The 27,419-nt window shown below is 39.5% G+C and overlaps 2 protein-coding genes across 6 annotated transcripts in view; one reads left to right on the top strand and one right to left on the bottom strand.

Annotated features, from left to right (window-relative positions):
• Window positions 1-27,419, top strand: part of LOC129723416 (uncharacterized) — a 266,536-nt gene that overhangs the window by 77,344 nt on the left and 161,773 nt on the right. For 2 of the 3 annotated variants that reach the window (XM_055677619.1, XM_055677620.1), the window contains exons 4-5: window positions 21,549-21,668; window positions 21,813-21,939. In XM_055677619.1, coding sequence (XP_055533594.1) covers window positions 21,549-21,668; window positions 21,813-21,939 — 247 coding nt within the window. Of the gene's footprint in view, window positions 1-21,376; window positions 21,487-21,548; window positions 21,669-21,812; window positions 21,940-27,419 lie in introns of those variants that run through there. The other variant, XM_055677621.1, reaches the window with a different exon arrangement.
• The window catches only part of LOC129723417 (uncharacterized), a 59,735-nt gene continuing 54,227 nt past the window's right edge, over window positions 21,912-27,419 (bottom strand). For all 3 annotated transcript variants that reach the window (XM_055677624.1, XM_055677623.1, XM_055677622.1), the window contains exons 3-5: window positions 23,311-23,536; window positions 23,068-23,178; window positions 21,912-22,650 (exon numbers count right to left, since the gene is read on the bottom strand). In XM_055677624.1, coding sequence (XP_055533599.1) covers window positions 22,008-22,650; window positions 23,068-23,178; window positions 23,311-23,536 — 980 coding nt within the window. In that variant the 3' untranslated portion in view covers window positions 21,912-22,007. The remainder of the gene's footprint in view (window positions 22,651-23,067; window positions 23,179-23,310; window positions 23,537-27,419) is intronic.

Here is a 27,419-nt window from a genome sequence, read left to right as displayed (position 1 = left end):
TATCATTTTTTGGCAAGTGATCAATCTCTGCTTTTTGGAGCAAAATTGAAGCATATTAGAAAAAAACGTTTTTGCCTTTCTCCTAGAAAGGTATTGCAATCACTGGAAAAACCAAAGGTATAAAAGTGGTCCCAATGGCCGAATGTCATATACCACTCGACCCCTTTTGACGAACTGAGCATTTTCTGTATGTATGTATGTATGTGTGTATGTGTGTGTGTGTATGTGCAACTTTTTTTTCTCACTCACTTTTCTCAGAGGTGGCTGGACCGATTTTCATAAAATTAATTGCAAATGAAAGGTCTCGTTGCGCCATAGGTTGCTATTGAATTTCATTGTAACCGGATTTTTAGTTTAGAGGTTATGTATCAAAATGTAAAAATCACGAAACATCAGTATCTCAGAAACCACACAACCGATTTCAATAAAACTGATTTCAAATGATCGGGCTGTCTTCAAAACCCTTAACTTTCAAGTTTCGTTATGATTGAACATATGGTTCAAAAGTTATGTAAAGAAAAGTTATCCTGAGGTTGTTTAAACTCACTCAATTTTCTCAGAGATGGCTGAACCGATTTTCACAAAATTAGTGTCAAATGAAAGGTCTAGTTGCCTCATAGGTTGCTATTGAATTTCATTTTATTCGGATTGTAACTTTGTCCGTTGTTCATAAAAATGTGAACTCACATAATTTTTTTTTCTTCACCTATCGTTTATTTGACACGGCACAAATACAATTTAATGTTTAACGGCGCCAATTATATCTGATGACTTAAAATCTTTAAGCAAATTTTTTATCCTCGCTGCCGACTACGAGCTGAAATTAAGTCTATCTTAAAACTAGCCTATATTTTTCAATTAATGTTTTGTAGTTGAATGGTCGTCTGATGATCGTCGAATGGCCATGAATATGCAGCATGTATGGATTTGTTCTGCTAAGCCACGATGTTATGAGCTGGGACAGGGGCTTGTAATCCTCGGGTCCTGGAAGTATTGTGCGGGGTTCAGTTGCTGGTTATGGTTCGTTGTTGTTGTTCGCTGTTGTTCAAGCCAAGATATCACGAAAGGCCTCGGGTTCTCAGGTCCTGGCGGATTCGTGTGGGGTTCGGTTGATGATTCCAAAATCCAGGTCTATGACGTGTTTTTGCCGTTTTGTTGAATGTGGATGGAAATTAATGGGACTAGACTGGGGCATGGACGGATTTCAGGAAAATGTATACAAGGGACATGTAGGGTAGGTCACGACTCGCCAAGACATCACGAACAGGAACAGCTGGTCCTCTACCCTCGGCCCGGAGGGAAGTTATTAATTTAGACCTGGCGTCACGGTGTACAGGGCATGACCAAACAACGTGCTCTATGTCGTGATAACCTTCACCACAGGCACAGATACCACTTTCCCCGAGCCCAATACGACGGAGATGCGTATCAAATCTATAGTGATTGGACATAAGCCGCGAAATCACGCAAATGAAATCTCGACCTACATCCAACCCCTTGAACCACGGGCTCGTCCATACCTTGGGGATAATGGAATGTAACCACCTTCCCAGTTCCCCTCCAGTCCAAGAATTTTGCCAACTGATGATCGTATTCTGACGTACAAGTGCGAAAAACTCATTAAAAGCAATTGGTCTTTCATAAATTTCACCGTTTGTTGCGCCCACCTTAGCCAAAGAGTCCGCTTTCTCATTACCCGGTATCGAGCAGTGAGAAGGGACCCACGCTAAGGTAATCTGATACGATTTTTCGGATAAAGCACTCAGATGTTCCCGTATTTTCCCCAGGAAATACGGAGAGTGCTTAACATCTTTCATCGATCGGAGAGCCTCAACGGAACTGAGACTGTCCGTAAAGATGAAATAATGGTCCGTGGGCATTTTTTCGATAATCCCTAGGGTGTACTGAATTGCAGCTAAATCTGCGACGTAAACAGAAGCAGGATTATCGAGCTTATGGGAGACGGTTAAATTGTTATTGAAGATACCGAACCCAGTGGACCCATCGAGAAGTGATCCGTCAGTGAGAACATATTGTCGCAGTTGATATTTCGATATTTATTAGAAAAAATTTTGGGGATCTGCTGCACGCGTAAATGATCCGGGATTCCACGAGTTTCTTCTATCATGGATGTATCGAAAAACACAGTAGAATCAGAAGTATTTGATAACTTGACACGATTTGGAATATTCGAAGACGGGTTAATATTTTGGGACATGTGATTGAAATACAATGTCATAAAACGGGTTTGAGAATTAAGTTCGATTGACCTTTCAAAATTTTCAATCACAGGACGGTTCAAAACCTCACATTTGATAAGAATACTAGAAGACAGGCTCCAAAAGCGGTTTTTCAATGGTAGTACTCCAGCTAAGACCTCCAAACTCATCGTATGGGTCGATTGCATGCAACCCGAGGCGATACGCAAACAACGATATTGTATTCGCTCCAGTTTGATCAAATGTGTGTTTGCTGCGGAGCGGAAGCAGAAACACCCGTACTCAATAACAGACAATATCGTTGTTCGGTAAAGCCTTAAAAGGTCTCCTGGATGGGCTCCCCACCATTGTCCGGTTATTGTACGAAGAAAATTCACTCTTTGTTGACATTTTTTCATCAGATACCTAACGTGACAACCCCAGGTGCCTTTAGAGTCGAACCAGACACCAAGATATTTGTGTACCAAAACCTGAGAAATCGTTTTACCCATTAATTGTGTTTGAAGCTGAGCAGGTTCATGCTTCCTAGAAAAAACTACTATCTCAGTCTTCTCCGGAGAGAATTCGATACCTAGCTGTAAAGCCCAAGCAGACAAATTGTCCAAGGTATCTTGCAATGGTCCTTGCAAATCGGCAGCTTTGGCCCCTGTAACAGAGATTACACAGTCGTCTGCAAGTTGTCTTATCGTGCATGAATTTGCCAGACATTCGTCGATGTCATTTACATAAAAATTGTAAAGAAGGGGGCTTGAACATGAGCCCTGGGGACGACCCATGTAGCTAATTCGAAAAGTTGCCAAATCGCCGTGCGTAAAATGCATGTGCTTTTCGGACAACAAATTGTGCAAAAAATTGTTCAAAATTGGAGAAAATCCTTGTCGGTGAAGTTTACCCGGAAGAATGTCAATAAAAACGGAATCAAAAGCCCCCTTAATGTCCAAGAACGCAGACGCCATTTGTTCTTTGCGAGCATACGCCAGCTGAATATCTGTTGAAAGCAACGCAAGACAATCATTCGTCCCTATGGCACGGCGGAAACCAAACTGAGTATCTGATAGTAGACCATTTGATTCGACCCAGTGGTCTAAACGACGGAGTATCATTTTTTCCATCAATTTCCGGATACAGGATAGCATTGCAATCGGCCTATAAGAGTTGTGGTCAGAAGCAGGTTTTCCCGGTTTTTGGATGGCGATCACCTTCACCTGCCCCAAATCCTGCGGTACAATGTTTTGCTCCAGGAACTTATTGAACAAGTTCAACAAGCGCCTCTTGGCATTGCCGGGTAGATTCTTCAACAAGTTGAATTTGATTCTATCTAACCCAGGCGCGTTATTGTTACAGGACAGGAGGGCAACCAAAAATTCTGCCATCGTAAAAGGTGATTCTATCGCGTCGTGGCCCGGAGACGCATCGCGAACAATGTTTTGCTCAGGAACAGAGTCCGGACATACTTTCCTGGCAAAATCAAATATCCACCGACTTGAAGACTCCTCGCTTTCGTTGACCGTTACGCGGTTCCGCATTCTTCGGGCTGTGTTCCAAAGAGTGCTCATCGATGTCTCCCTCGACGTCTCGTTCACGAACCGACGCCAATATCCGCGTTTCTTTGCTTTAGCCAAGCTTTTAAGCTTGGTATCAAGCTCCGAATACCGTGAATAGTCGCCAGGTATACCTCCCTTCTGGAAGGCCAAAAACGCCTCAGGTCTTTGCGTGTAGACATCGGAGCACTCTTGGTCCCACCACGGAGTGGGAGGCCGTTCTTTGATCTTTGCGCCGGGATATTTCTTCGTTTGGGCTTGCAACGCGGCGTCGAGAATCAAGCCCGCGAGGAGGTTGTATTCTTCAAGTTGTTCTGACATGTTGAATCGACTCGACCGCTTTTGAAATCATTTCCTCGTATAACTTCCAATCGACATTCCGTGTGAGGTCATACGGAATGTCAATTGGTCGCATGCGAGTTGACCCGTTAGTAATTGAAATAAGAAAAGGCGAATGGTCGCTACCGTGAGGATCGAGGATTACCTTCCATGTGCAATCCAACTGTAGCGACGTTGAACATAATGATAGATCCAAAGCACTTGGGCGCGCCGAATGTCATATACTACTCGACTCAGTTCGACGAATCGAGCATTTTCTGCATGTATGCATGTATAGGTGTATATGTGTCTGTGTGAGTGTGGGTGTGTACGTGTGTATTTGCACCTTTTTGCCTTTCTCCTAGAAATCACTGAAAAAACTTAAGGTATTAAAGTGCTCCAGAGGGCCGAATGACGTATATCACTCGACTTAGTTCGACGAGCTGAGCATTTTCTGTATGTATATGTGTATGTGTGTGTGTATGTGCAACTTTTTTTTCTCACTCACTTTTCTCAGAGATGGCTAACCGATTTCCGTGAAATTAATTGCAAATGAGAGCTGTAGTTGCCCCATAGGTTGCTACTGAATTTCATTGTAATCGGATTTTTGGTTTCGAGGTTATGTATCAAAATGTAAAAATCACGAAACATCAATATCTCAGAAGCTACACAACCGATTTTAACAAAACTGGTGCCAAATGAACGGCCTGTCGTGAAAATCCTAAACTAATGATTCAACATGTGGTTCATAATTATGTATAAAAGAAGGAAATCACGTTTTGAAAAGAAACGTATTCCAAAGACTGCTTGAGCTTACTCAATTTTTGCTTTTCTCCTAGAAAGGTATAGCAATCACTGCAAAAACTAATGGTATAAAAGTGCTCAAAAAGGCCGAATGTCGTATATCACTCGACTCAGTTCGACGAGCTGAGCATTTTCTGTATGTGTGTGTGTAACGCTCTCCCAATCTCACTCGATTTTGTCAGAGATGGCTGAACCGACTTCAATGAAATTAACTGCAAATGAAAGGTCCAGTTGCTCCATAAGACCCTATTAAATTCCTTTGTAATCGGATTTCTAGTTTAGAGGTTATGTATCAAAATGTAAAAATCACGAAACATCAATATCTCAAAAACTACACAACCGATTTGAACAAAATTAATTTCAAATGAACGGGTTACCTAAGAAACCCTTAACTTTTGAATTTTATGAAGATTGAACTTGTGGTTCAGAATTTATGGAAAGAAACGTGTTCTGGAGACTATTTAATATCACTCAAACTTCATTATCTTAGAAACTACACAACCGATTTGAACAATATTGATATCAGATGAACAGGCTAGTTAAGGGTTGACTGATGAATTATGATTGGACACGTGGTTTTAAAGTTTGGCTGCCTTTTGCGTTCCCTTTTCATTTGATTGTAATCAAGTTTAAGCAACCGTTATGTATTAAATTGTTAAAACAACTAAAGTTTATTATCACGACTTATTTGAACATAACTAGTGGCATACAAACGAGTCATCTCTCAAATTTACAAATAACAAACTTCATAACAATTTGATGTGCTGTTCAAAAGTTTTGGAAAGAAAAGAAATTCAAAGACTATTCAAAACCATACCTGCTTTGATCAATATATATGGCCTCAACATGATTTAAATGAGGTATCGTACTATGTGAAGGTTCCCGGTATCGCTCGTGATTAAATTGTTCGAAATTAAGAGTCATTTCTTTTATTTCGCTATTTCTTAAGCACTAACATTACGTCGAATTTCAGATTTTATACTTTAATTACAACATCAATATTTTAGAACCCAAAGAGTGAATATACCTTTATTGGATTTAAGCATTCATGTAAATCTATTTTTACAAATAATATGTTTGAATGAGAAAGGCTGAGTCTGACCGCTAGGTGGATTAATTTAGGTTTTTTGCTTATATTTAACTCTAGGACGCCTTGATCAATATTTACCAAACTTGACTCACATGTTCCTTACACATTAGAGGTTGTCAAAAGCCTATTGGAAATGGTGGGGCAACGAATCCATGTTTTATTTCCTTTTTTTATACCAAAAAATACTCCCCTCTATCAAAATTTGACCGTAATATAGTCACAAATGATCCAAAACTTGTTTTGTTCATAACAAGTAGAAAAAATACCCGAAATGTAGAAAAAATGATGAAAATATTTTTGTCCGCCTGCTTGTATGAAAACGTCCCATAGTGCATTGGCTGGTGATAGCAATAAAGTGGTTTCATTCAGCAACGGTTCAGTCAAGTACCTATGACTAATAACAACTTATGATGACTTATAACCAATATAAAATTATTTTGTTTTTAGTAGTTCTACAAGTGAAACAGTGATTTTTTTTATAGAAAGTGTTTTTGTAATGGTTAAACTATTCACTAATATCTATAAGTTATTAATTTAGACCTGGCGTCACGGTGTACAGGGCATGACCAAACAACGTGCTCTATGTCGTGATAACCTTCACCACAGGCACAGATACCACTTTCCCCGAGCCCAATACGACGGAGATGCGTATCAAATCTATAGTGATTGGACATAAGCCGCGAAATCACGCAAATGAAATCTCGACCTACATCCAACCCCTTGAACCACGGGCTCGTCCATACCTTGGGGATAATGGAATGTAACCACCTTCCCAGTTCCCCTCCAGTCCAAGAATTTTGCCAACTGATGATCGTATTCTGACGTACAAGTGCGAAAAACTCATTAAAAGCAATTGGTCTTTCATAAATTTCACCGTTTGTTGCGCCCACCTTAGCCAAAGAGTCCGCTTTCTCATTACCCGGTATCGAGCAGTGAGAAGGGACCCACGCTAAGGTAATCTGATACGATTTTTCGGATAAAGCACTCAGATGTTCCCGTATTTTCCCCAGGAAATACGGAGAGTGCTTAACATCTTTCATCGATCGGAGAGCCTCAACGGAACTGAGACTGTCCGTAAAGATGAAATAATGGTCCGTGGGCATTTTTTCGATAATCCCTAGGGTGTACTGAATTGCAGCTAAATCTGCGACGTAAACAGAAGCAGGATTATCGAGCTTATGGGAGACGGTTAAATTGTTATTGAAGATACCGAACCCAGTGGACCCATCGAGAAGTGATCCGTCAGTGAGAACATATTGTCGCAGTTGATATTTCGATATTTATTAGAAAAAATTTTGGGGATCTGCTGCACGCGTAAATGATCCGGGATTCCACGAGTTTCTTCTATCATGGATGTATCGAAAAACACAGTAGAATCAGAAGTATTTGATAACTTGACACGATTTGGAATATTCGAAGACGGGTTAATATTTTGGGACATGTGATTGAAATACAATGTCATAAAACGGGTTTGAGAATTAAGTTCGATTGACCTTTCAAAATTTTCAATCACAGGACGGTTCAAAACCTCACATTTGATAAGAATACGAGAAGACAGGCTCCAAAAGCGGTTTTTCAATGGTAGTACTCCAGCTAAGACCTCCAAACTCATCGTATGGGTCGATTGCATGCAACCCAAGGCGATACGCAAACAACGATATTGTATTCGCTCCAGTTTGATCAAATGTGTGTTTGCTGCGGAGCGGAAGCAGAAACACCCGTACTCAATAACAGACAATATCGTTGTTCGATAAAGCCTTATAAGGTCTCCTGGATGGGCTCCCCACCATTGTCCGGTTATTGTACGAAGAAAATTCACTCTTTGTTGACATTTTTTCATCAGATACCTAACGTGACAACCCCAGGTGCCTTTAGAGTCGAACCAGACACCAAGATATTTGTGTACCAAAACCTGAGAAATCGTTTTACCCATTAATTGTGTTTGAAGCTGAGCAGGTTCATGCTTCCTAGAAAAAACTACTATCTCAGTCTTCTCCGGAGAGAATTCGATACCTAGCTGTAAAGCCCAAGCAGACAAATTGTCCAAGGTATCTTGCAATGGTCCTTGCAAATCGGCAGCTTTGGCCCCTGTAACAGAGATTACACAGTCGTCTGCAAGTTGTCTTATCGTGCATGAATTTGCCAGACATTCGTCGATGTCATTTACATAAAAATTGTAAAGAAGGGGGCTTGAACATGAGCCCTGGAGACGACCCATGTAGCTAATTCGAAAAGTTGCCAAATCGCCGTGCGTAAAATGCATGTGCTTTTCGGACAACAAATTGTGCAAAAAATTGTTCAAAATTGGAGAAAATCCTTGTCGGTGAAGTTTACCCGGAAGAATGTCAATAGAAACGGAATCAAAAGCCCCCTTAATGTCCAAGAACGCAGACGCCATTTGTTCTTTGCGAGCATACGCCAGCTGAATATCTGTTGAAAGCAACGCAAGACAATCATTCGTCCCTTTGGCACGGCGGAAGCCAAACTGAGTATCTGATAGTAGACCATTTGATTCGACCCAGTGGTCTAAACGACGGAGTATAATTTTTTCCATCAATTTCCGGATACAGGATAGCATTGCAATCGGCCTATAAGAGTTGTGGTCAGAAGCAGGTTTTCCCGGTTTTTGGATGGCGATCACCTTCACCTGCCCCAAATCCTGCGGTACAATGTTTTGCTCCAGGAACTTATTGAACAAGTTCAACAAGCGCCTCTTGGCATTGCCGGGTAGATTCTTCAACAAGTTGAATTTGATTCTATCTAACCCAGGCGCGTTATTGTTACAGGACAGGAGGGCAACCGAAAATTCTGCCATCGTAAAAGGTGATTCTATCGCGTCGTGGCCCGGAGACGCATCGCGAACAATGTTTTGCTCAGGAACAGAGTCCGGACATACTTTCCTGGCAAAATCAAATATCCACCGACTTGAAGACTCCTCGCTTTCGTTGACCGTTACGCGGTTCCGCATTCTTCGGGCTGTGTTCCAAAGAGTGCTCATCGATGTCTCCCTCGACGTCTCGTTCACGAACCGACGCCAATATCCGCGTTTCTTTGCTTTAGCCAAGCTTTTAAGCTTGGTATCAAGCTCCGAATACCGTAAATAGTCGCCAGGTATACCTCCCTTCTGGAAGGCCAAACCGCCTCGGATCTTTGCGTGTAGACATCGGAGCACTCTTGGTCCCACCACGGAGTGGGAGGCCGTTCTTTGATCTTTGCGCCGGGATATTTCTTCGTTTGGGCTTGCAACGCGGCGTCGAGAATCAAGCCCGCGAGGAGGTTGTATTCTTCAAGTTGTTCTGACATGTTGAATCGACTCGACCGCTTTTGAAATCATTTCCTCGTATAACTTCCAATCGACATTCCGTGTGAGGTCATACGGAATGTCAATTGGTCGCATGCGAGTTGACCCGTTAGTAATTGAAATAAGAATAGGCGAATGGTCGCTACCGTGAGGATCGAGGATTACCTTCCATGTGCAATCCAACTGTAGCGACGTTGAACATAATGATAGATCCAAAGCACTTGGGCGCGCTGGAGGTTTCGGGATACGTGTCATTTCACCGTTGTTCAAAATAGTCATGTCGAAGTCATCGCAAAGTTTATAGATTAAAGAGGAGCGGTTATCATTGTAAGGGGAACACCAAGCCACACCATGAGAGTTGAAGTCTCCCAAAATCAAACGTGGCGAGGGAAGAAGTTTTATTTAATCAAAGAGCAGCCGTTGCCCAACCTGTGCTCTGGGAGGAATATATATTGAGGCAATACAAAGCTCTTTACCTTGTATTGTCATTTGACATGCGACAACTTCGATGCCTGGAATCGAGGGGAGGTTAATACGATAGAAAGAATAGCACTTTTTAATCCCTAAAAGTACTCCTCCATATGGGGTGTCTCGATCAAGGCGAATAATATTAAAATCATGGAAGTTGAGATCAATATTTGAAGTAAGCCAAGTTTCACAAAGGGAAAATGCATCGCATTTGTTTCTATTTATCAAAACTTTAAATGAATCAATTTTTGGTAAAATACTTCTACAATTCCACTGTAAGACAGAGATAGAATCCTTCGTATACGCAGTTGAATTAGGCATCGAAGGATACAATCGCTGCAAGGAGGGGCCATTGGGCAGTCAACTGCTTCAAAAATGTTCTAACTGTTGGGAGAAATGCTGTGAGAAAAATTTTAATTGGATCGGGTATATTGAAAGTTTCAAAAATCCAGTCCACAATGTCAGAAAAATTGACCAGTCCAGCATTTGATTTACCAACTGGATGTGCAAAAGGAACAACTGGGGTTTTAGATGTTCCAGGAAGTGCTGGGAACTCCTTCTGAGACTTTAAATTTGCAAGCCCAGGAGGAGTTTGCTTCGGCTTTTCCGCAGCACTTTTAGATTTGTTCGTATTATTCATTCCATCTTGAGAAACCTTAGGGCCTTTCCTGGGAAGCTTAGGAGAGGAAATATTTTTCCTCTTTCTAGATTCTCCAGGATTGGCGTAGGACGTTTCTGCTGGTGGATCGTCAGAGTCCGTTTCATCCGAAGACAGCAGATCAGAGGGGTTCGATGTTATGGTAGAAGTGGTCACGGTCTTCTTAAGAATTTCAGCGTAAGAACGCTTTGAGCGCTTCTTAAGAGACCGTTTAATTTTATCTCTGCGTTGTATGTACACCGGGCATGTGGAAAGCTCATGCAGATTTTCCCCGCAGCGAATACACTTTTCAGCGTTTACGCTGCAAGAATCTTCCGCATGAGTCTCCCCACACTTGCCACACCGTGCCTTATTGCTGCAGTAGGCAGCTGTATGACCTAACTGCTTGCAATTGGTGCAATTCATAACATGGGGCACATACAAACGCACAGGCAGACGAACCCGGTTAATCGAGAGGCTAGGGAGAGCAGATCCGGCAAACGTAACGCGAAACGAGTCTGACGGAGTGTATACTTTTTTACCGCTGACGAGCGACATAGACCGTAATTGCTTACAGTCCAATATCTTCGCCTTAGTATTGGAATTCTTGAAGCAACCGGTTGCACTTAGACAGACTCGAATCGGTTATCACACCGTCGATCTCCACGTCTCGTGCGGGTACATACATGCGATACTCGCGTGTGAAGAGCTCGGAGCAAGCTATATCGTTGGCCTGATCCAGATCATTCACCACAACACGGAGCTTGTTTGGTCTGACTTTTGATATTTCAGTCACGGCCTTGTATCGTGACGTCAGATCCATCGCGATTTGCAACGTGTTAAGCGATTCACCTCCTGGTTTGGGCCTCATGTAAAGGACCAGTGGACCCGTTGATCCGTCTGGGTAAAGCCTGGGACGAGGATTGATTAAAGCAGGGACAGACGGAGACTGAACAGGAAGGACAGGGTCGGGTGGGTTCGGAGACGGGGGATCGGGGGCTAAGGGATCCACATCCATTGCGCTCAAACTAGCGCAACAGTACAGTGGCAAAGAAACACGTACCTCTTCTTCTTTGTTGACTTCAATAGAACAATCACCGAGTCTTTCGGTGCTGGAACGGGCAGCTGCGCAGCGACACCACTAAAGCACAATAGCAGGATGACCTTCACTGCGGATTATCAGATTATCTTCACACCGCACTTCGCATTCTTTGAAACGCGACCGGGTAAGCAATGCCTTTTTCGATTTTTTCTACACAATATCGGTTTTATAGCGAGACAACCACTTAATGCGTCCGTTATTGCCGAGCGTTCGGGACGGAATGAAATCACATAATGAAAGTAAACATATTGACTTTCTCCTAACGATCACTGGCTAATTAAAAGGTAGAAAAGTGATACAAATGGCCGAATGTCATATACTACTCGACTCAGTTCGACGAATCGAGCATTTTCTGCATGTATGCATGTATAGGTGTATATGTGTCTGTGTGAGTGTGGGTGTGTACGTGTGTATTTGCACCTTTTTGCCTTTCTCCTAGAAATCACTGAAAAAACTAAAGGTAATCAAGTGCTCCAGAGGGCCGAATGACGTATATCACTCGACTTAGTTCGACGAGCTGAGCATTTTCTGTATGTATGTATGTATGTATATGTGTATGTGTGTGTGTATGTGCAACTTTTTTTTCTCACTCACTTTTCTCAGAGATGGCTAACCGATTTCCGTGAAATTAATTGCAAATGAGAGCTGTAGTTGCCCCATAGGTTGCTACTGAATTTCATTGTAATCGGATTTTTGGTTTCGAGGTTATGTATCAAAATGTAAAAATCACGAAACATCAATATCTCAGAAGCTACACAACCGATTTTAACAAAACTGGTGCCAAATGAACGGCCTGTCGTGAAAATCCTAAACTAATGATTCAACATGTGGTTCATAATTATGTATAAAAGAAGGAAATCACGTTTTGAAAAGAAACGTATTCCAAAGACTGCTTGAGCTTACTCAATTTTTGCTTTTCTCCTAGAAAGGTATAGCAATCACTGCAAAAACTAATGGTATAAAAGTGCTCAAAAAGGCCGAATGTCGTATATCACTCGACTCAGTTCGACGAGCTGAGCATTTTCTGTATGTGTGTGTGTAACGCTCTCCCAATCTCACTCGATTTTGTCAGAGATGGCTGAACCGACTTCAATGAAATTAACTGCAAATGAAAGGTCCAGTTGCTCCATAAGACCCTATTAAATTCCTTTGTAATCGGATTTCTAGTTTAGAGGTTATGTATCAAAATGTAAAAATCACGAAACATCAATATCTCAAAAACTACACAACCGATTTGAACAAAATTAATTTCAAATGAACGGGTTACCTAAGAAACCCTTAACTTTTGAATTTTATGAAGATTGAACTTGTGGTTCAGAATTTATGGAAAGAAACGTGTTCTGGAGACTATTTAATATCACTCAAACTTCATTATCTTAGAAACTACACAACCGATTTGAACAATATTGATATCAGATGAACAGGCTAGTTAAGGGTTGACTGATGAATTATGATTGGACACGTGGTTTTAAAGTTTGGCTGCCTTTTGCGTTCCCTTTTCATTTGATTGTAATCAAATTTAAGCAACCGTTATGTATTAAATTGTTAAAACAACTAAAGTTTATTATCACGACTTATTTGAACATAACTAGTGGCATACAAACGAGTCATCTCTCAAATTTACAAATAACAAACTTCATAACAATTTGATGTGCTGTTCAAAAGTTTTGGAAAGAAAAGAAATTCAAAGACTATTCAAAACCATACCTGCTTTGATCAATATATATGGCCTCAACATGATTTAAATGAGGTATCGTACTATGTGAAGGTTCCCGGTATCGCTCGTGATTAAATTGTTCGAAATTAAGAGTCATTTCCTTTATTCGCTATTTCTTAAGCACTAACATTACGTCGAATTTCAGATTTTATACTTTAATTACAACATCAATATTTTAGAACCCAAAGAGTGAATATACCTTTATTGGATTTAAGCATTCATGTAAATCTATTTTTACAAATAATATGTTTGAATGAGAAAGGCTGAGTCTGACCGCTAGGTGGATTAATTTAGGTTTTTTGCTTATATTTAACTCTAGGACGCCTTGATCAATATTTACCAAACTTGACTCACATGTTCCTTACACATTAGAGGTTGTCAAAAGCCTATTGGAAATGGTGGGGCAACGAATCCATGTTTTATTTCCTTTTTTTATACCAAAAAATACTCCCCTCTATCAAAATTTGACCGTAATATAGTCACAAATGATCCAAAACTTGTTTTGTTCATAACAAGTAGAAAAAATACCCGAAATGTAGAAAAAATGATGAAAATATTTTTGTCCGCCTGCTTGTATGAAAACGTCCCATAGTGCATTGGCTGGTGATAGCAATAAAGTGGTTTCATTCAGCAACGGTTCAGTCAAGTACCTATGACTAATAACAACTTATGATAACTTATAACCAATATAAAATTATTTTGTTTTTAGTAGTTCTACAAGTGAAACAGTGATTTTTTTTATAGAAAGTGTTTTTGTAATGGTTAAACTATTCACTAATATCTATACAAATTTTGTGTTTCTGCTACAAACGGTGACAAATCTATACTGTTATATACATACACTGCCGGTACCCGGATAACTGTCCCATAATGAAAAACAACATGTTGAGAAAACGGCGATTAAATATAATCCTTGAATTTTCGGATTTCCAGCAATTACATTCAGAACCAACGACCATAACAGTTTAATGGCAACACAAGTTTATCATTGAGAACAAAAAACATGGATGGAACTGGTTTTACGTTATATAACTTGAAAAAAATTTAAAATGGGACAAAATATGCGGATACATTTCGAAAGTACTCGCATATTTTGTCCCATCCCATATAAATTCAACCAGCAACCGGCAGTATCATTGGCAACGTAGATTGTACTACAGAAAAACAACACTAGTCTAGTTAATCAAATGACATACTTCTATGAGCCTAAAATAATCCGATATATACTAATCTGGAGCAAAATTATATGTTTGCAGTTTGCACCACTATGTAGTGGGACTGTAATGCGGGTACTTTCAATATGGGACAAAAAGTATCAATTTTATTTTTTTTCCAGAAAATATGATAACAGTTAAGTCGATTCCCGATGATAACTCAAAAGTGACCAAAATCAGTATGGGACAGTTATGCGGGTACCGGCAGTACAGTCATGGAGAAAATAATAAATACACTCACAGATTTGGTTAATTTTCCATATTTGAGCACTGATTAAAGTTGTTATATGATGTTATATTTCGTCATTACGATCTGCAGACACTCTCTTTCAAAGAGGAACGGAGAAATTACTGGAATCTTTCTGTGTCGGTGATTCCGAAAGTTTTTTGCGTGAATTAGTGTTTTTATGGCGGCGAAAAAATATATATACAAAACAATCCAAATAAGCTTCATTTCTCTACATCTCGTTAGCAAAGTGACCCTTTACGTTACGTTAGTACGGGTTTGCAGCTGGTTATGCAATCCGTAGAAGGCCCTGTTTGCAGCTGCTATCCGCCTTTTTATCTCACGGCTAACCTCGATGTCACATGTCACTATCGTACCCAGGTAAACAAATTCGTCGACTACTTCAAAAGTTTCCCCATCTAACACCACCTCAGCACCAATATCCGTCGGACTACCACGCTCTCAACCAGCCACCATGTATTTCGTTTTGGTAGAGTTAATGATGAGCCCACTCTCGCAGCTTCCCTCCTGAGTGGTCCGAAGGCCTCTTACACAGCTCTACGGTTGATACCAATGATGTCGATATCGTCCGCATAACCGAGAACCATGTGAGACTTCATAATGATGGTGCCACTTCTTTACACGCCGGACCTCCGTATGGCACCCTCCAATGCGATGTTGAACAATAAGTTTGACAGCCCGAGCCCAGAAAGCCATACCTCTGGCTGCAGCGAAATTGACAAGCCTCAGGCCGTTGTCGTTCGTGGAGACTTTCTTTACCAATCACGGGGCGGAAGAAGCAGTGGCGTAGCTATGGTTTGGTGGGCCTGGTGCGGCAACAAAAATGTGGGCCCCCAATGAAAATGACTGGGCAGTTTTTTCTTCCATAAAAAGAATTGAGACAAACAAAAAACTTAGATTTTTCTACTTATTTATTCCGTTGTCCGCAAAATCAATAATTAGGTATTTAGATAGGGTAAGGAACGGCTTAAGCAGTAGCGCCTATTTTAATCAGTCGCAGGAAACAGGCCTCAAACTCCTGCTTTTTTATCAATATCGACAATTTCAATGATGGAAACGAGAACTTTGATTGTCGAACTGTCTTAAGAATATAGGAAATACCGTTAATCTCAAAGAAATCTGTGAGCAAACAACATTTGAAACAAATCGACCTATATTGCAGCCATTCAGGAGCCACTTCGGGTGCTGCAAAAAACGCCTGCAAAACAGATGAAAACTGCTTAAATTAAGTTCGGGGTGATTGGAATAGTGTCCCTCGATTGGTAACCTTGATTGATGATTGTTAAAGTTTGCTAACTTAGTTTTACAATCTGAAAGCAAGTTCTGACAGAGAAAACAATAGAAAACTGATTAATATACTACTGTTTGAGTTTCACCCAACACATTTCGAGTATTTTGTCTGAATACACAGGCGGTTCCTAAAGCTGCTTAGAATATGTTCCCTACCCTACTCACTTTCCGAGCCGTTTGGTTGGCAAAATCAGAAATCACAGATTTAAAATCAATGGAATCAGTGATTTCACGTTCGATTGATAAAATGGCAAGGTTTGTTAATCTCAAGTTACTCATCGTTGACCTCAAATAGTTCTTGATCAACTTTAACTTAGAGAAACTTGATCAACTTCAACTTAGAGCCAACTGTTTTCGGGTGCATATAGTCTCGCGTGAACGCAGATTATTTCCCTCGCTCTGTTTCATGTTTTCGTTAGCCATACAGCAACACAGATAGACAGCGTTTTCCAGACTTGGTAAAAGCACTGCTCCGAGCCGCTCGGTGACATCGCCAAATTATAGACACCAAGCACCACGAACGTATTATCGTTTTATGTGACATTCGTAGCAAGCACCAGCTCGGCGCAAAAGCTAAAAAAGCTACGAATGCAATGCGTTAATCTTGTGTTTGTCTAGTCACCTGTAGGCACGTTGAGCGTTTTTTTCTATTTCGTTTTGTTTTGATCTGTGAAGAGATATTTGCTGTGTGATGCTTTTCTTAGTTTGTTGCGCACCAAGCTGAAGACCAAAGTACCTAGCCCGAGTGTGTGTGGGTTATGGAGTTAGAGCTACAATCAAGCTCTGCTTGAGATGCTGTGCGTACCAAGTTTGAATAAGAATTTTGTAATATTTTTTTAAATATAAACTCGTTTTTTAATAAAGATTGATGATTACGCTTCCTGAAACGACGGAAAGTATCAAAATAGTGTCTTGATTATATTCCACTGTGTTTTCTGGCTGAAGGTTCAAAAATATAAAGCAATTTAAACCTCATATTACAGGAAATATTTACCGAAACGCATGCTTTCTTTAAACGAAACAAACAAATCCAAGTAATTGCAACAGGCAAAAAATTTTCACGGCATGTTCTTTTGAAACTATTAAACAGAACTTTATTTTGCTGCTTCATTGCATAAAATTTCATTTCATTCAATTCATGACATTTAAGTTCAAAAACAACACAAATATATAGTCACCCACTCACCAGCATACGTCGTCAGCGCTCACCCTCTGCACTAGCTGTAACGTGTAATACACATAGCAAAGAGAAGCAGAGTACAAGAAGACGGAGATGCCACAAAGTAAAAAAGTAAGTAAAATGATTAGGAGCTACACCGTGAGCTCTATGTAACTTTAGAAAAACACGAACGAAGAGATATCTGCTCTGTGGTGGTATTCTTCATTCTTCGCGTGCCGAATCATCGCCCGAAGCACCCAGCATGAGGTTAAGTTTTGATGAGCAGTTAGACCGGTTTGGTGTTCGCAAGATTTTGGGGCCCCCTTGAGTGGTGGGCCTGGTGCGGACCGCACCAACCGCACCCCCCTAGCTACGCTACTGGGAAGAAGTTCACCTGCCCGACCTACTTACCAAGCAAAAATGGAATGAAATAAAACTTGAACTTGAGACTAGTTTACTTATACATATTTTTGTAGGAATTGGTTGATATTTTGTATTGGCATTTTTCCCAATATTTTCGCATTTGTAAGCTTAGGTCATTCCTGCTTAACCAGGGAAGACGCTCAAAATCATTTTCAAAAGGTAATTCTGAATCCTTCAAAGCATCTTCTTCCTGGTAGCACAAAAAAGATCGTTTCTCGGATTGTCGGTGGCCTCTCACTAAGTATGTATTACATCATCAATATCCTTTCTAATATCCCAAGCTACGCCAAAGATGGGCGTGGCCAGCAATGATGACTATTGGCCTACTTCATCTCAGATTGGTTTAAATGTTACTCCCAAACATTGTACCTAACACAATCCGAGTGGAAGCGTTAGTCACCAGTCTGCAATCTACAAAGTATACCGTGCTTACGCTACGCTACTGTGTGGGAAAAAACTATTCCAGTTGGTCTCGAGGTACGGTGCTGGCCTAACAAGCCAGTCCGTAGGTACAAGTCTCGGTTCGGGAGAGACTGTTGATATCAGTAGGATCGTAACGCTAGTTCCGCAATTGTCCTGTACATCAAACAGTAGGCTGTGGAGTCTCTGTATTATAAACAGAAACTCAAGTTCCGAATCAGAATGTAACACCAAGGCTTTACTTTTTTTTTGCGGGAAAAGTTGCATATTTTAGTCATCATAATGATGAGTGTAATCTAATATCTGATTTGAGCTGCTTTTGTTTTGTTGTGTTCGTCTTCGTCTATGGAAGATTGTTACGACAAGAATACCAGAAATATTTAAAAAAAATTTCAAAATTCACGAGAATACAAATAACCATAAAATAGAAAATGAGAATGAATTCTTCGATAAAGTAGTTGCGTCCAATTTTCTTACTTGCGTACAAGGTTTCCATAGAAACTCCGCAATTGTTTTTACCCTTGATTGCTCTGAAAACCTGTAAAAGGAGACTGAATGATTGAAGCACGATAATAGGGACATGTTGATTCCAGCTCACTTGCGTTCTACAGAATCGTTGTATTGTTTGAAGAAGAATCGCGACAAAAAATATCATCCCGAACAACTTGCAGACACACCATCTGTTTATAGACTTTAAGGCGGCGTACGATACAATGGAACGCAACGAGCTGTGGCAAATAATGCTTGAATATGGTTTCCCAACAAAACTGATTAAACGGTTTCACATCAAGCATCAGGATTGCGGACGAATTTTCTGACGCGTTCGTGATGTTAGGTGGTCTGAAGCAAGGTGGCGAGCTCTCGAACTGGCTGTTCAATAAAGCTTTAAGAGGTGCAATATGAAGGGCAGGTGTGTAGAGGAGCGGCACCATCATCTCGAAGTCTCACATGCGGAAGACATTGATATAATTAGTGTTAATTGTAGAGGAGGCCTTCATGGCTCTCAGAAGGGAAGCTGCGAGAATCGACCTCATAAACACTGCCAAAATGAAGTATATGATGACTGGCAGAGAGCATGGTAGTTCTGTGGGTCTTGGTGCTGCGGTGAAGATAGATGAGGATACTTTCGAAGTGGTCGACGAATTTGTTTATCTTGATGCTTTTGTGACACGTGACAACGAGGTGACCCGATCAGAAAGAAAAAACAAAAATATAACAGAAGTTGTTAGTTTGTTACGGGAAAAACCGTACAGGCTGTGTTTTCAATTTGGTCCCGTTAGGTGTTAAAATAACAGAGATTATAACAGAAATGATTCTACTATTATCAAACACATATCAAAATTTGTTACTAATATATCAGCTTTCTAACAAAATAAGATAGTATATAGAACAATATAAAAACAAACATTGTAAAAAAAACAGGTTTTGATAAAAACGAAAAATAAGCTAGACTCGTTTCAGAACTACTTCATTTCAGGTTTTGCTATTATAACACATTCAGATTCAATTTTGTTATCAAAATTATATGGAAAAATACAAAATTGTATCAAAATATGTTATTTGTATCTAGCGTTGATAGAATTTTGTATTTTTTTAGTTATGCTCTTCTGATCGGGGAGCCGCGAGGTGAAAAGACGGACTGCGAATGAAATACGGCAGGTCACTTAGCACTCTGTCCGAGAAAAATGGAGAAACGGGCCACGTAGCACGTATGGCGGATGAGCAAAGAATCGGATAGAAGCCGACGACTTCGAGACAGACCTCGCACGCGCTGGATGTGTGCTGTCGACGAGGATGCCAGAGCAGTGGGTGTAAAATAAAATAAAAAAACAAATAATAAGAGATCTGTTGTTTCTGGTATAAAACATTACCGTGGAATTGTAGTGATATTATGTATTTCCAAACTTATTGAAAATTTCGTAAACCAGAAAATATTTTGTTAAAAACCGTGCAATATTTTGTTAACGTGCAATCAACATGGTTTCTACAAGCGGAGGTCAACAGCTACCAATTTACTTGGATTCGTTTGTTTCTCCCTTGCGTCTATGAACAAGGGACCTTTATGGAAACTCTATACAAGGATTTAATTAAAGCTTTTGACAGAGTAGATATTATCATTCTAATTTTCAAACTCAAAAGGCTAGGCTCTAAGTCAGGCTTACTCAAAAGGATTGAATGTTATTCGACAAATATGACACAAACGGTTAGATTTAAGGAGCACCTTTCTGAACCAGTTACAGCGACATCTGGAATTCCACAAGGCTTCCATTTAGGCCCTATGCTTTTCATTTCATTAATTAATGATGTTACCTTTGCTTTGAATCGTCTCAAAGTATTGAAATCAGATATCCAACAACTCCAGCAAGAAGTTGACGTTTTCTGCATTTGGTACAAGAAAAGTCTTGTTTATCTAAACGTGAACAAATACTATATCATTGCATACACAAGGAAAAAACCCAATTGCACTTTTGGACAGCAAACTATAGCAAGGTGTTATCAAATAAGAGATTTAGGAATCTGAGTTAACATTCATTAATCACTACAATAGGATCATCAATAAAGCCAACAGCATGCTAAGTTTTATAAAAAGGTTTGGTTACCATTTCAAAAACCCGTACACTATAAAAAATCTCTTTGTTGCTTATGTTAGATCTATTTTGGAAAACTGTAGTTTATATTTATTGTTCAGTCGTCTTATAAAAATTTTCATTCCAACAGAATAAAATACATACAAAAACAGTTTTCGTCAAATGCACATTTCTCTTTCTTTTTATAAATCGCGTTGCATGCTTATTAATATAGAAAAACTTGAAAAAAGAAAAGAAATTGCTCTGATCACCCTTGTTAACGATACAGTTTCACAACGCATATGCTCTGAAAATTTGCTAGAAAAACTCTACTTCTGTGCTCCTGAACTCTCATTAAGAACGCGAAAAATCAATATATTGATTTTTTTAGAACAGAATATGCTATGAAGTTATTAATCGATGTCACGAAATGCTCTAAGACAAAAATTAAACACCACACAAGTTTTTAGATCAGCAATACAATATGCAGTCTGGTGAAGAAAACGATTCAAGCCTCAAAATGATTTTAAAGCACTTTTTTCCAATGAGTAAACTCGAATTACATAAGCTTACTGCTGACGAAATATTAGAAGCTGTATTAGTACAAAATTATAAAAAAAGTTATAATCAGCTTTCGACAAACATCTTTGCAATCTTCAATTGCTACGACAAACTCTTAATGAGTTAGCAATTAGATCAGTTGTAAGTTTATTTCTTTTTTTTCGCAGGTAGGTGTAAATCGCTACGCCTGTTAAACCTCAATTGCGGAAGCAAACAAATTTTTAATTCCTGGGTTTGAAAAGCCATTATTTGAGATTATGTACAATAAAACTGTTAAAGTAATGCATGCAAATTATAACACAACACGTGCTCCAAAGACATATTCACGCTTCAATTGAGATGATGACATGCAAATCCAAAGGCATGTTCGGTGTTTAAATGGAAAGACTAAATGAAATTCAGTTGGGGGTGATGATTTGCTATAATTTGTAATAAGGATTAAACTCATCTATGAAACTCTTTCGTTACAGGTGAAGAAAGGTATTAGTTCCATCCGTGTTAATCTAACAGACGCAATTTGGAAGATGACTAATGATAAATTGGTGTTACATCAGCATAACTGGACTGAAGCGGCTGTCATTCATCTTCAGGTACGTTTGCATGTACTGGTAAACATTTTCAGATTTATCATAAACATTCAGCTAACCTAGGTACTTGATTTCAACTATTTATTCTTTTTGATCATATCATATCTAGTTCGATCACCTAACAGGTAACTTTTTGGATTTTTCCAGTCGTTTGAAAAAGAGATTCTCACTGCGATGAAAAAGGACGGCTGGGATGGCATCGAAGATGTTAACCAGATTCAATGGACATTTTTCGGTGCATTGTTTTACTCAATAATCATCATCACAACTATCGGTAAGTACAAGTTATAAAAATATTTATATTGATTTTAACGAAACGAATGGGTGTAACAGACAAAAAACTCAAACAGATTTCTTTTCGATTTTCTTGGTGGATTGTTTTGCTTGATCAAATTGTGGTCCGAAGCCACCTCCTCCAAAGGGTCCACCAACAGGTCCTAAACCTCCAGGTCTCGCTCCTAGACCTGGTCCAAACTGACCAGCACCAAACTGTGCTGGTCCCAGCTGACCCGGTCCGTAGGGAGATTGGGATCCGTAAAATCCTCCTCCAGGATAACCACCTATTCCGGTCTGAGGATAAAAACCCCCTGGTCGACCAAATCCTCCCTGGTTACCGTACAAAGGGTTTCCATACCCTCCGTAATTGCCAGGAAAATTATGACCATATTGTCCATACCCTGTGTTCGGATATCCTGCGCCATTTAAACCATGATAGGGACGTCCAATGATTCCGGTTGGACCTTCCGGGCCGACTAGAATGCCATTGGCAGCACCATATCCACCACCGTATCCGCCGCCTACAAAACCACCTCCTCCATAGCCACCACCATAACCAGGTCGTTGAAACCCTATTCCGCCTGGTCCACCAATGAATGGATTACCTCCACCAAACGCGGGATTGCCTCCACCAAATGCAGGATTTCCTCCGTATGGATTCCCGGGATAGCCAGCTCCTCCATATGAGCCACCAAAACGCTGGTTTGTGCTGAAAAAAAGAAAAATGCGTGACGATCAAAACCATTAATATTTTATTGGCCTAATGATCTTGGAAAAAAGAAGATTCAAGATCCACGATTTACGTAATGCATAATTAGGTATCATTAGAACCAATTCACACTTTAACATTCCCCGATTTTCTAGTACGACAGTCAAACGTCATAATTGTGATATTTCAGATATTTTTTTTAGTTCAATTCATTGAAATATTTGATTTAGTTCAATTTCATTCATCCAGAATACAACAAATATATTTTTGGTTAGAATACCATCCATCAAAGATTCCAATAATTGAAGAACGTAAAGCAAATAAAATGAATTCCTTGTTGTTCAAATGTTCTTTTCACATACGTGCTTTTTGCTGATAGTATTATTTAATACTCTTCATCAACAACAAAATACTTGCCCAAAATCTTCAGGACGATTACCATTCACTTCGCCAGAGAACTCATCACTTAGTGGCCGGTTACTGTTTGGCCTTCGAGTTGAGGATTCCTTCACTTCATATCGACCTTGCCTGGAATGAAACGTAACAACGTAATCAAGTACATGCGTCTCCATTGAAATGGATGCTAGTGCAAATGCTAGCTGTGATGATAGTGGAGGCGCATGTACATTTTCGAAGCCAATTTTGGCTGCTAGTCGTTACCTGATGTCTTGATTCCGATTGGAGTGGGTAGATGCGGCATCGTTAAATCGCTTCGGTTCCTGGAACTCAATAACATCGCTTCGCACGTTCAGCTTGCCAGGATTCCTGTGGTTGAGGTTGTTATTGTTACTGTTGCTGCTGACGACGTCGGTTGCACCACTCTTTGACCAGGACCACTTCTCCTCTGCTGCATTGACTGATGCCAATAGCAGGGCAACAATATAGCCTGTCACGAGAAGTGTTGTGTTTTCGAAACGATGTTAATATAGGTACGTGCGTAACATAGATATCATGCAATGCGATTCGGAAAGCAGAGCAAGATAAATCTTGCATTATTCAATGCTTATTCTAGGAATACCTACTAGATGCGGAAATGAGATATGAGGACGCATAGGTCAAAGGACATTTGAAGAATGACTTCATTATTGCCAGGAAGAGTCTGCCAATAAGCTGACTCGATATAGATTGAGAAAGGGTTCAAGCAACGAAGGGAAACCATTTTCCTGCTGGGTAGCATAATATTTCTGACATCTTGGATCACGAAGTAACTCTTATACATTTAACCATGTAACTCATGTGAGGCAACTACACGTACACATTTACTTTACAGAGCTATGATTGCTTTCTATTTTTCTGGCTTCGGAATTTGTTGTTTCTATGAAAATTAGTTTAGGATTAGGAACATTCGTTACAAAAGCATAGTTTATTCAATTAATTCAAATGACCTAAAATGTTTTCATTACTCCATAAAATGAATCCTCATACGATGGAATTGAATTGAAAATAAAAAAAAACGTTTTATTCTTTTAGTTTATCGGGGACTGCTATTAATAATTTTATTGATTTATGCTGCAGGTGACGGATGTGTGTTTGCTGCGCATAATCATTACTTGATTTTTTAAATTTAAATAAAAGAACTAAGCTTTCTCTATATAGTTTCAGGATTGATTAAAATATCATGCATTTAATTTTGCCTTGAAATATCTTCAAACTCAATAAATCATTCAATTAACGAAATTCAATTAATTGATAAGAGTTGAGTAACTTGAGGATTTCCAATAGACATGAAACAAACTCTCATACATAATCTTTGAGTTAAGTTTCCAACCGAAGATACTAATAGCATGCGAACGCATTTGCAGAAATTTGCTTAAATTTAAATGAACTTTTCAATTATAGTTTGAACCAACTGTTTTCAATCGCCAACGATTACTGTTGATGGTCGAGTAGACACTCGTGAACTCACCCGTAAACTTAACCAACAAATGTAAATGGATGAATAAACGAAGCCACATACTGTATACTATGCTACGTAGCCTGCAGGGTGGAATGAAGTGGTTTTGAAAGCAACCCATAAACACACACACAGATGCATACTTTGTAGAGAAGACAAAAACCAAAATGCAGGGGTTTAGTATTATGACAGCTGAAAACTAATAAACGGAAAAGATTTTTTCCTTGTGGTGCTCGGGGCAAGAGGAGGTATGGCGAAGCCGAATAAAACTTTAAACGGATCATCCAAATCCCTGTTGACACGGACGGAGCCAACAGCCAGCATAGTATATGATGCCAGTGGGTGACGCTTTTGGCCAAACGAGCGTCACACTATAGAACAATATGTCTTTTCGGTGCAGTTGGTGTTTCGTGCTTATTGTTTGAAATGATTCATTCGTAGGTGGCCAGCGGGGGATGCACCTCACGATTAAAAGTTTTCCTCCGTGGTTGTTTCTATGTGGGTTGGTAGAAAAGTTTATTTCACGAAGAATTTGAAAATTTAAGAATTGAAGACATCATGCTAAAGTTTTAAAGCGCTTTGCAATAACGATGATGTTCTATGAATGATTTTCAAGTTTTAGCAAAAATGAATCAATTTATATCATAATAGAAATCGTCTTCTGCCGATCCTTTCCATACATCACATTTATATGACGAGACATTGCGAAAATTGAGATACTCTGTTCTGTTTCGGGGAGTTCGTAACCACCTCCTTTATCAGACAGTGTAACGATCTGCTGTTAGAATGTTGTTAAAACTGATGTCTTGAAGAAAAACATGCTGGCACAGGAAACAGTACTGCACCGAGCCATCATGAAGAGAGTGCTTTTCATTCGTCGTTTATCAGTGCAATAGAACTCAACATTTGTGTGCAGCCAAGCCAAGTGAAGCCTACATTGTCGCTGTCGACGCACAGTGGGGTGTGTTGGGCTAAAGCGTCGGTATCGTGTTGCGATCTGGAAGACAATCGAATTGCGTTTAAATTGTCTTCTTCTTCTTTTTGTTTCGTACAGAAGCAAATATCAGAAGGTGCCGCACATTACGCTGTGCCGCCGGGGACAACAAAAACCTGTACGTGTCGGTAGAGGCAGATATAAAATTAAAAAACTTAATATAGGGTATATAAAATTGAATAACTAAATATAGGGTATGAAAAAAACCGAAATGCTCCGTACAGATCTTTGAATAGGCAGTTTAACGAGCTCTACTGCTGTTTATATTTTTCTAGTTAAACGAATTTAATTCAATATGACAATCCTAGTTGCATCCCGTGGTTGCGGTATAGAGAAAAACAAAATTCATTTCATTTTGATATTAGGGTTTCCACAATTATATTTGTATTCTTCAAATCAATTTGTTTTGCATCAGCATCTGCAAGAATACATTACCTTCCATAAACTTCCAAATAACGATAATATAAAAAAAAAAACTTTAAAAGTGGCTGTAATTATACAAAGCTGTACTATAATTTAACTATGTTTTGAAGTAGAATACTTCTCTCAGGAAGTTCGGCTACATAGGGATGTGAAATGAAAATCTGAAACCGAAAAAAGTGAAAAATATGTCCAATTTCAAATGCTAATAAATCGGTTAGTATTCGATGGATTTCCTTCGTTCTTGCAGCAATAGATTGGAGAATCTTCTAAGATTCTTCCCAAAATAAGATAATTGTAATTTTATTATTCACACTATTGTACTATTGAAAATAGTCAAGCATTGTCAAAACGAAAAATTCGACCTCTGATTGGTCGTTATATGCTTGCTTCCCAAGTACGGTCGACAGGATCATATACCTTGCAATTGAAAACATGCTATTTGGCCTATATAAGAGCCTGTTTCAGCCGGAGCCGCTCATAATACCGTGCTGGATCGAAACCCGTACAGTATCGAAATCCGTACACCTTGATGTTTTTCTTCAGCATTACAAAAATGAAAACTCATATAAAAGTTACATGTACATGTCCGTTGAACTATTGGCTTTCTGTTAAATTGAACTATGCGCCAGTAGGCCATGAAATAAAAATATTAAAAATAAAAAATCAATCGTGTATCGGTTTCAGTTGTCATTTCGTCGCATCGTTAGAGATTTCACTAAGGAAACGTTCTTCAGATAAAAACGTTTTTCAAGTGGGGTATAAGTGTTTTACTCTGTGAATCTTTTTGAAATCGATTGAAAAGGTAAGTCTTTGTCATTTTCGAGCTGTGTATTGTCTGGTAAATAGTGCAAATTGTATTTATTCATCAAAAACTGTGCCGTACGGATTTTGATGCTTGTTAATCGCTTGAATCTAAATCCGTACAGCGTGTGTATCATGCATATTTTGTTGAACTTTCATCCTTGTTTTCAGCATTTTATGGAAGAAAACAAGCAGAAATATACGGCAAACAATCCCGAAAGAGCTGTGACAGAAGTGCGCGAAGGAAAGTCGTACCGGGAAGCTTCAAGAGGTTCCGGCGTTCTAGTGACTACGATAAAAGAGCCGTAACTTATGGCTACGAATCTCAATCAAAAGGAGTTCCACCAGCCTTCACTGCTGGAGAGGAAGATTTGGATCATGAAGTGGGGTATAGCAATCGGGGGGCCCGAGGCATTTGCCCCCTTCTTAAATCTGGGCCTGGAAGAAGGCGTCTTGCAGCTGGTAGTTGAGAAAAAATTTATGTTTTTTATGTCGAATCATTCATTTGGGACCTAAAGCTATTCCAGTTCTTAAATATCATTAAAAGAAAGCCGCATTTTCTGAGCAAAACTTGATTTTCAAAAAAAGGTTTATCATTTCCTTCGATTTTTAGACGAAAAATAAAAAATTGCTCGAAATTTAGGGCATTTCGAGCAG

The sequence above is a fragment of the Wyeomyia smithii genome, chromosome 2, assembly GCF_029784165.1.
Source record: "Wyeomyia smithii strain HCP4-BCI-WySm-NY-G18 chromosome 2, ASM2978416v1, whole genome shotgun sequence".
NCBI lineage: Eukaryota > Metazoa > Arthropoda > Insecta > Diptera > Culicidae > Wyeomyia > Wyeomyia smithii.
This window is presented reverse-complemented; position numbering and strand designations above follow the sequence as displayed.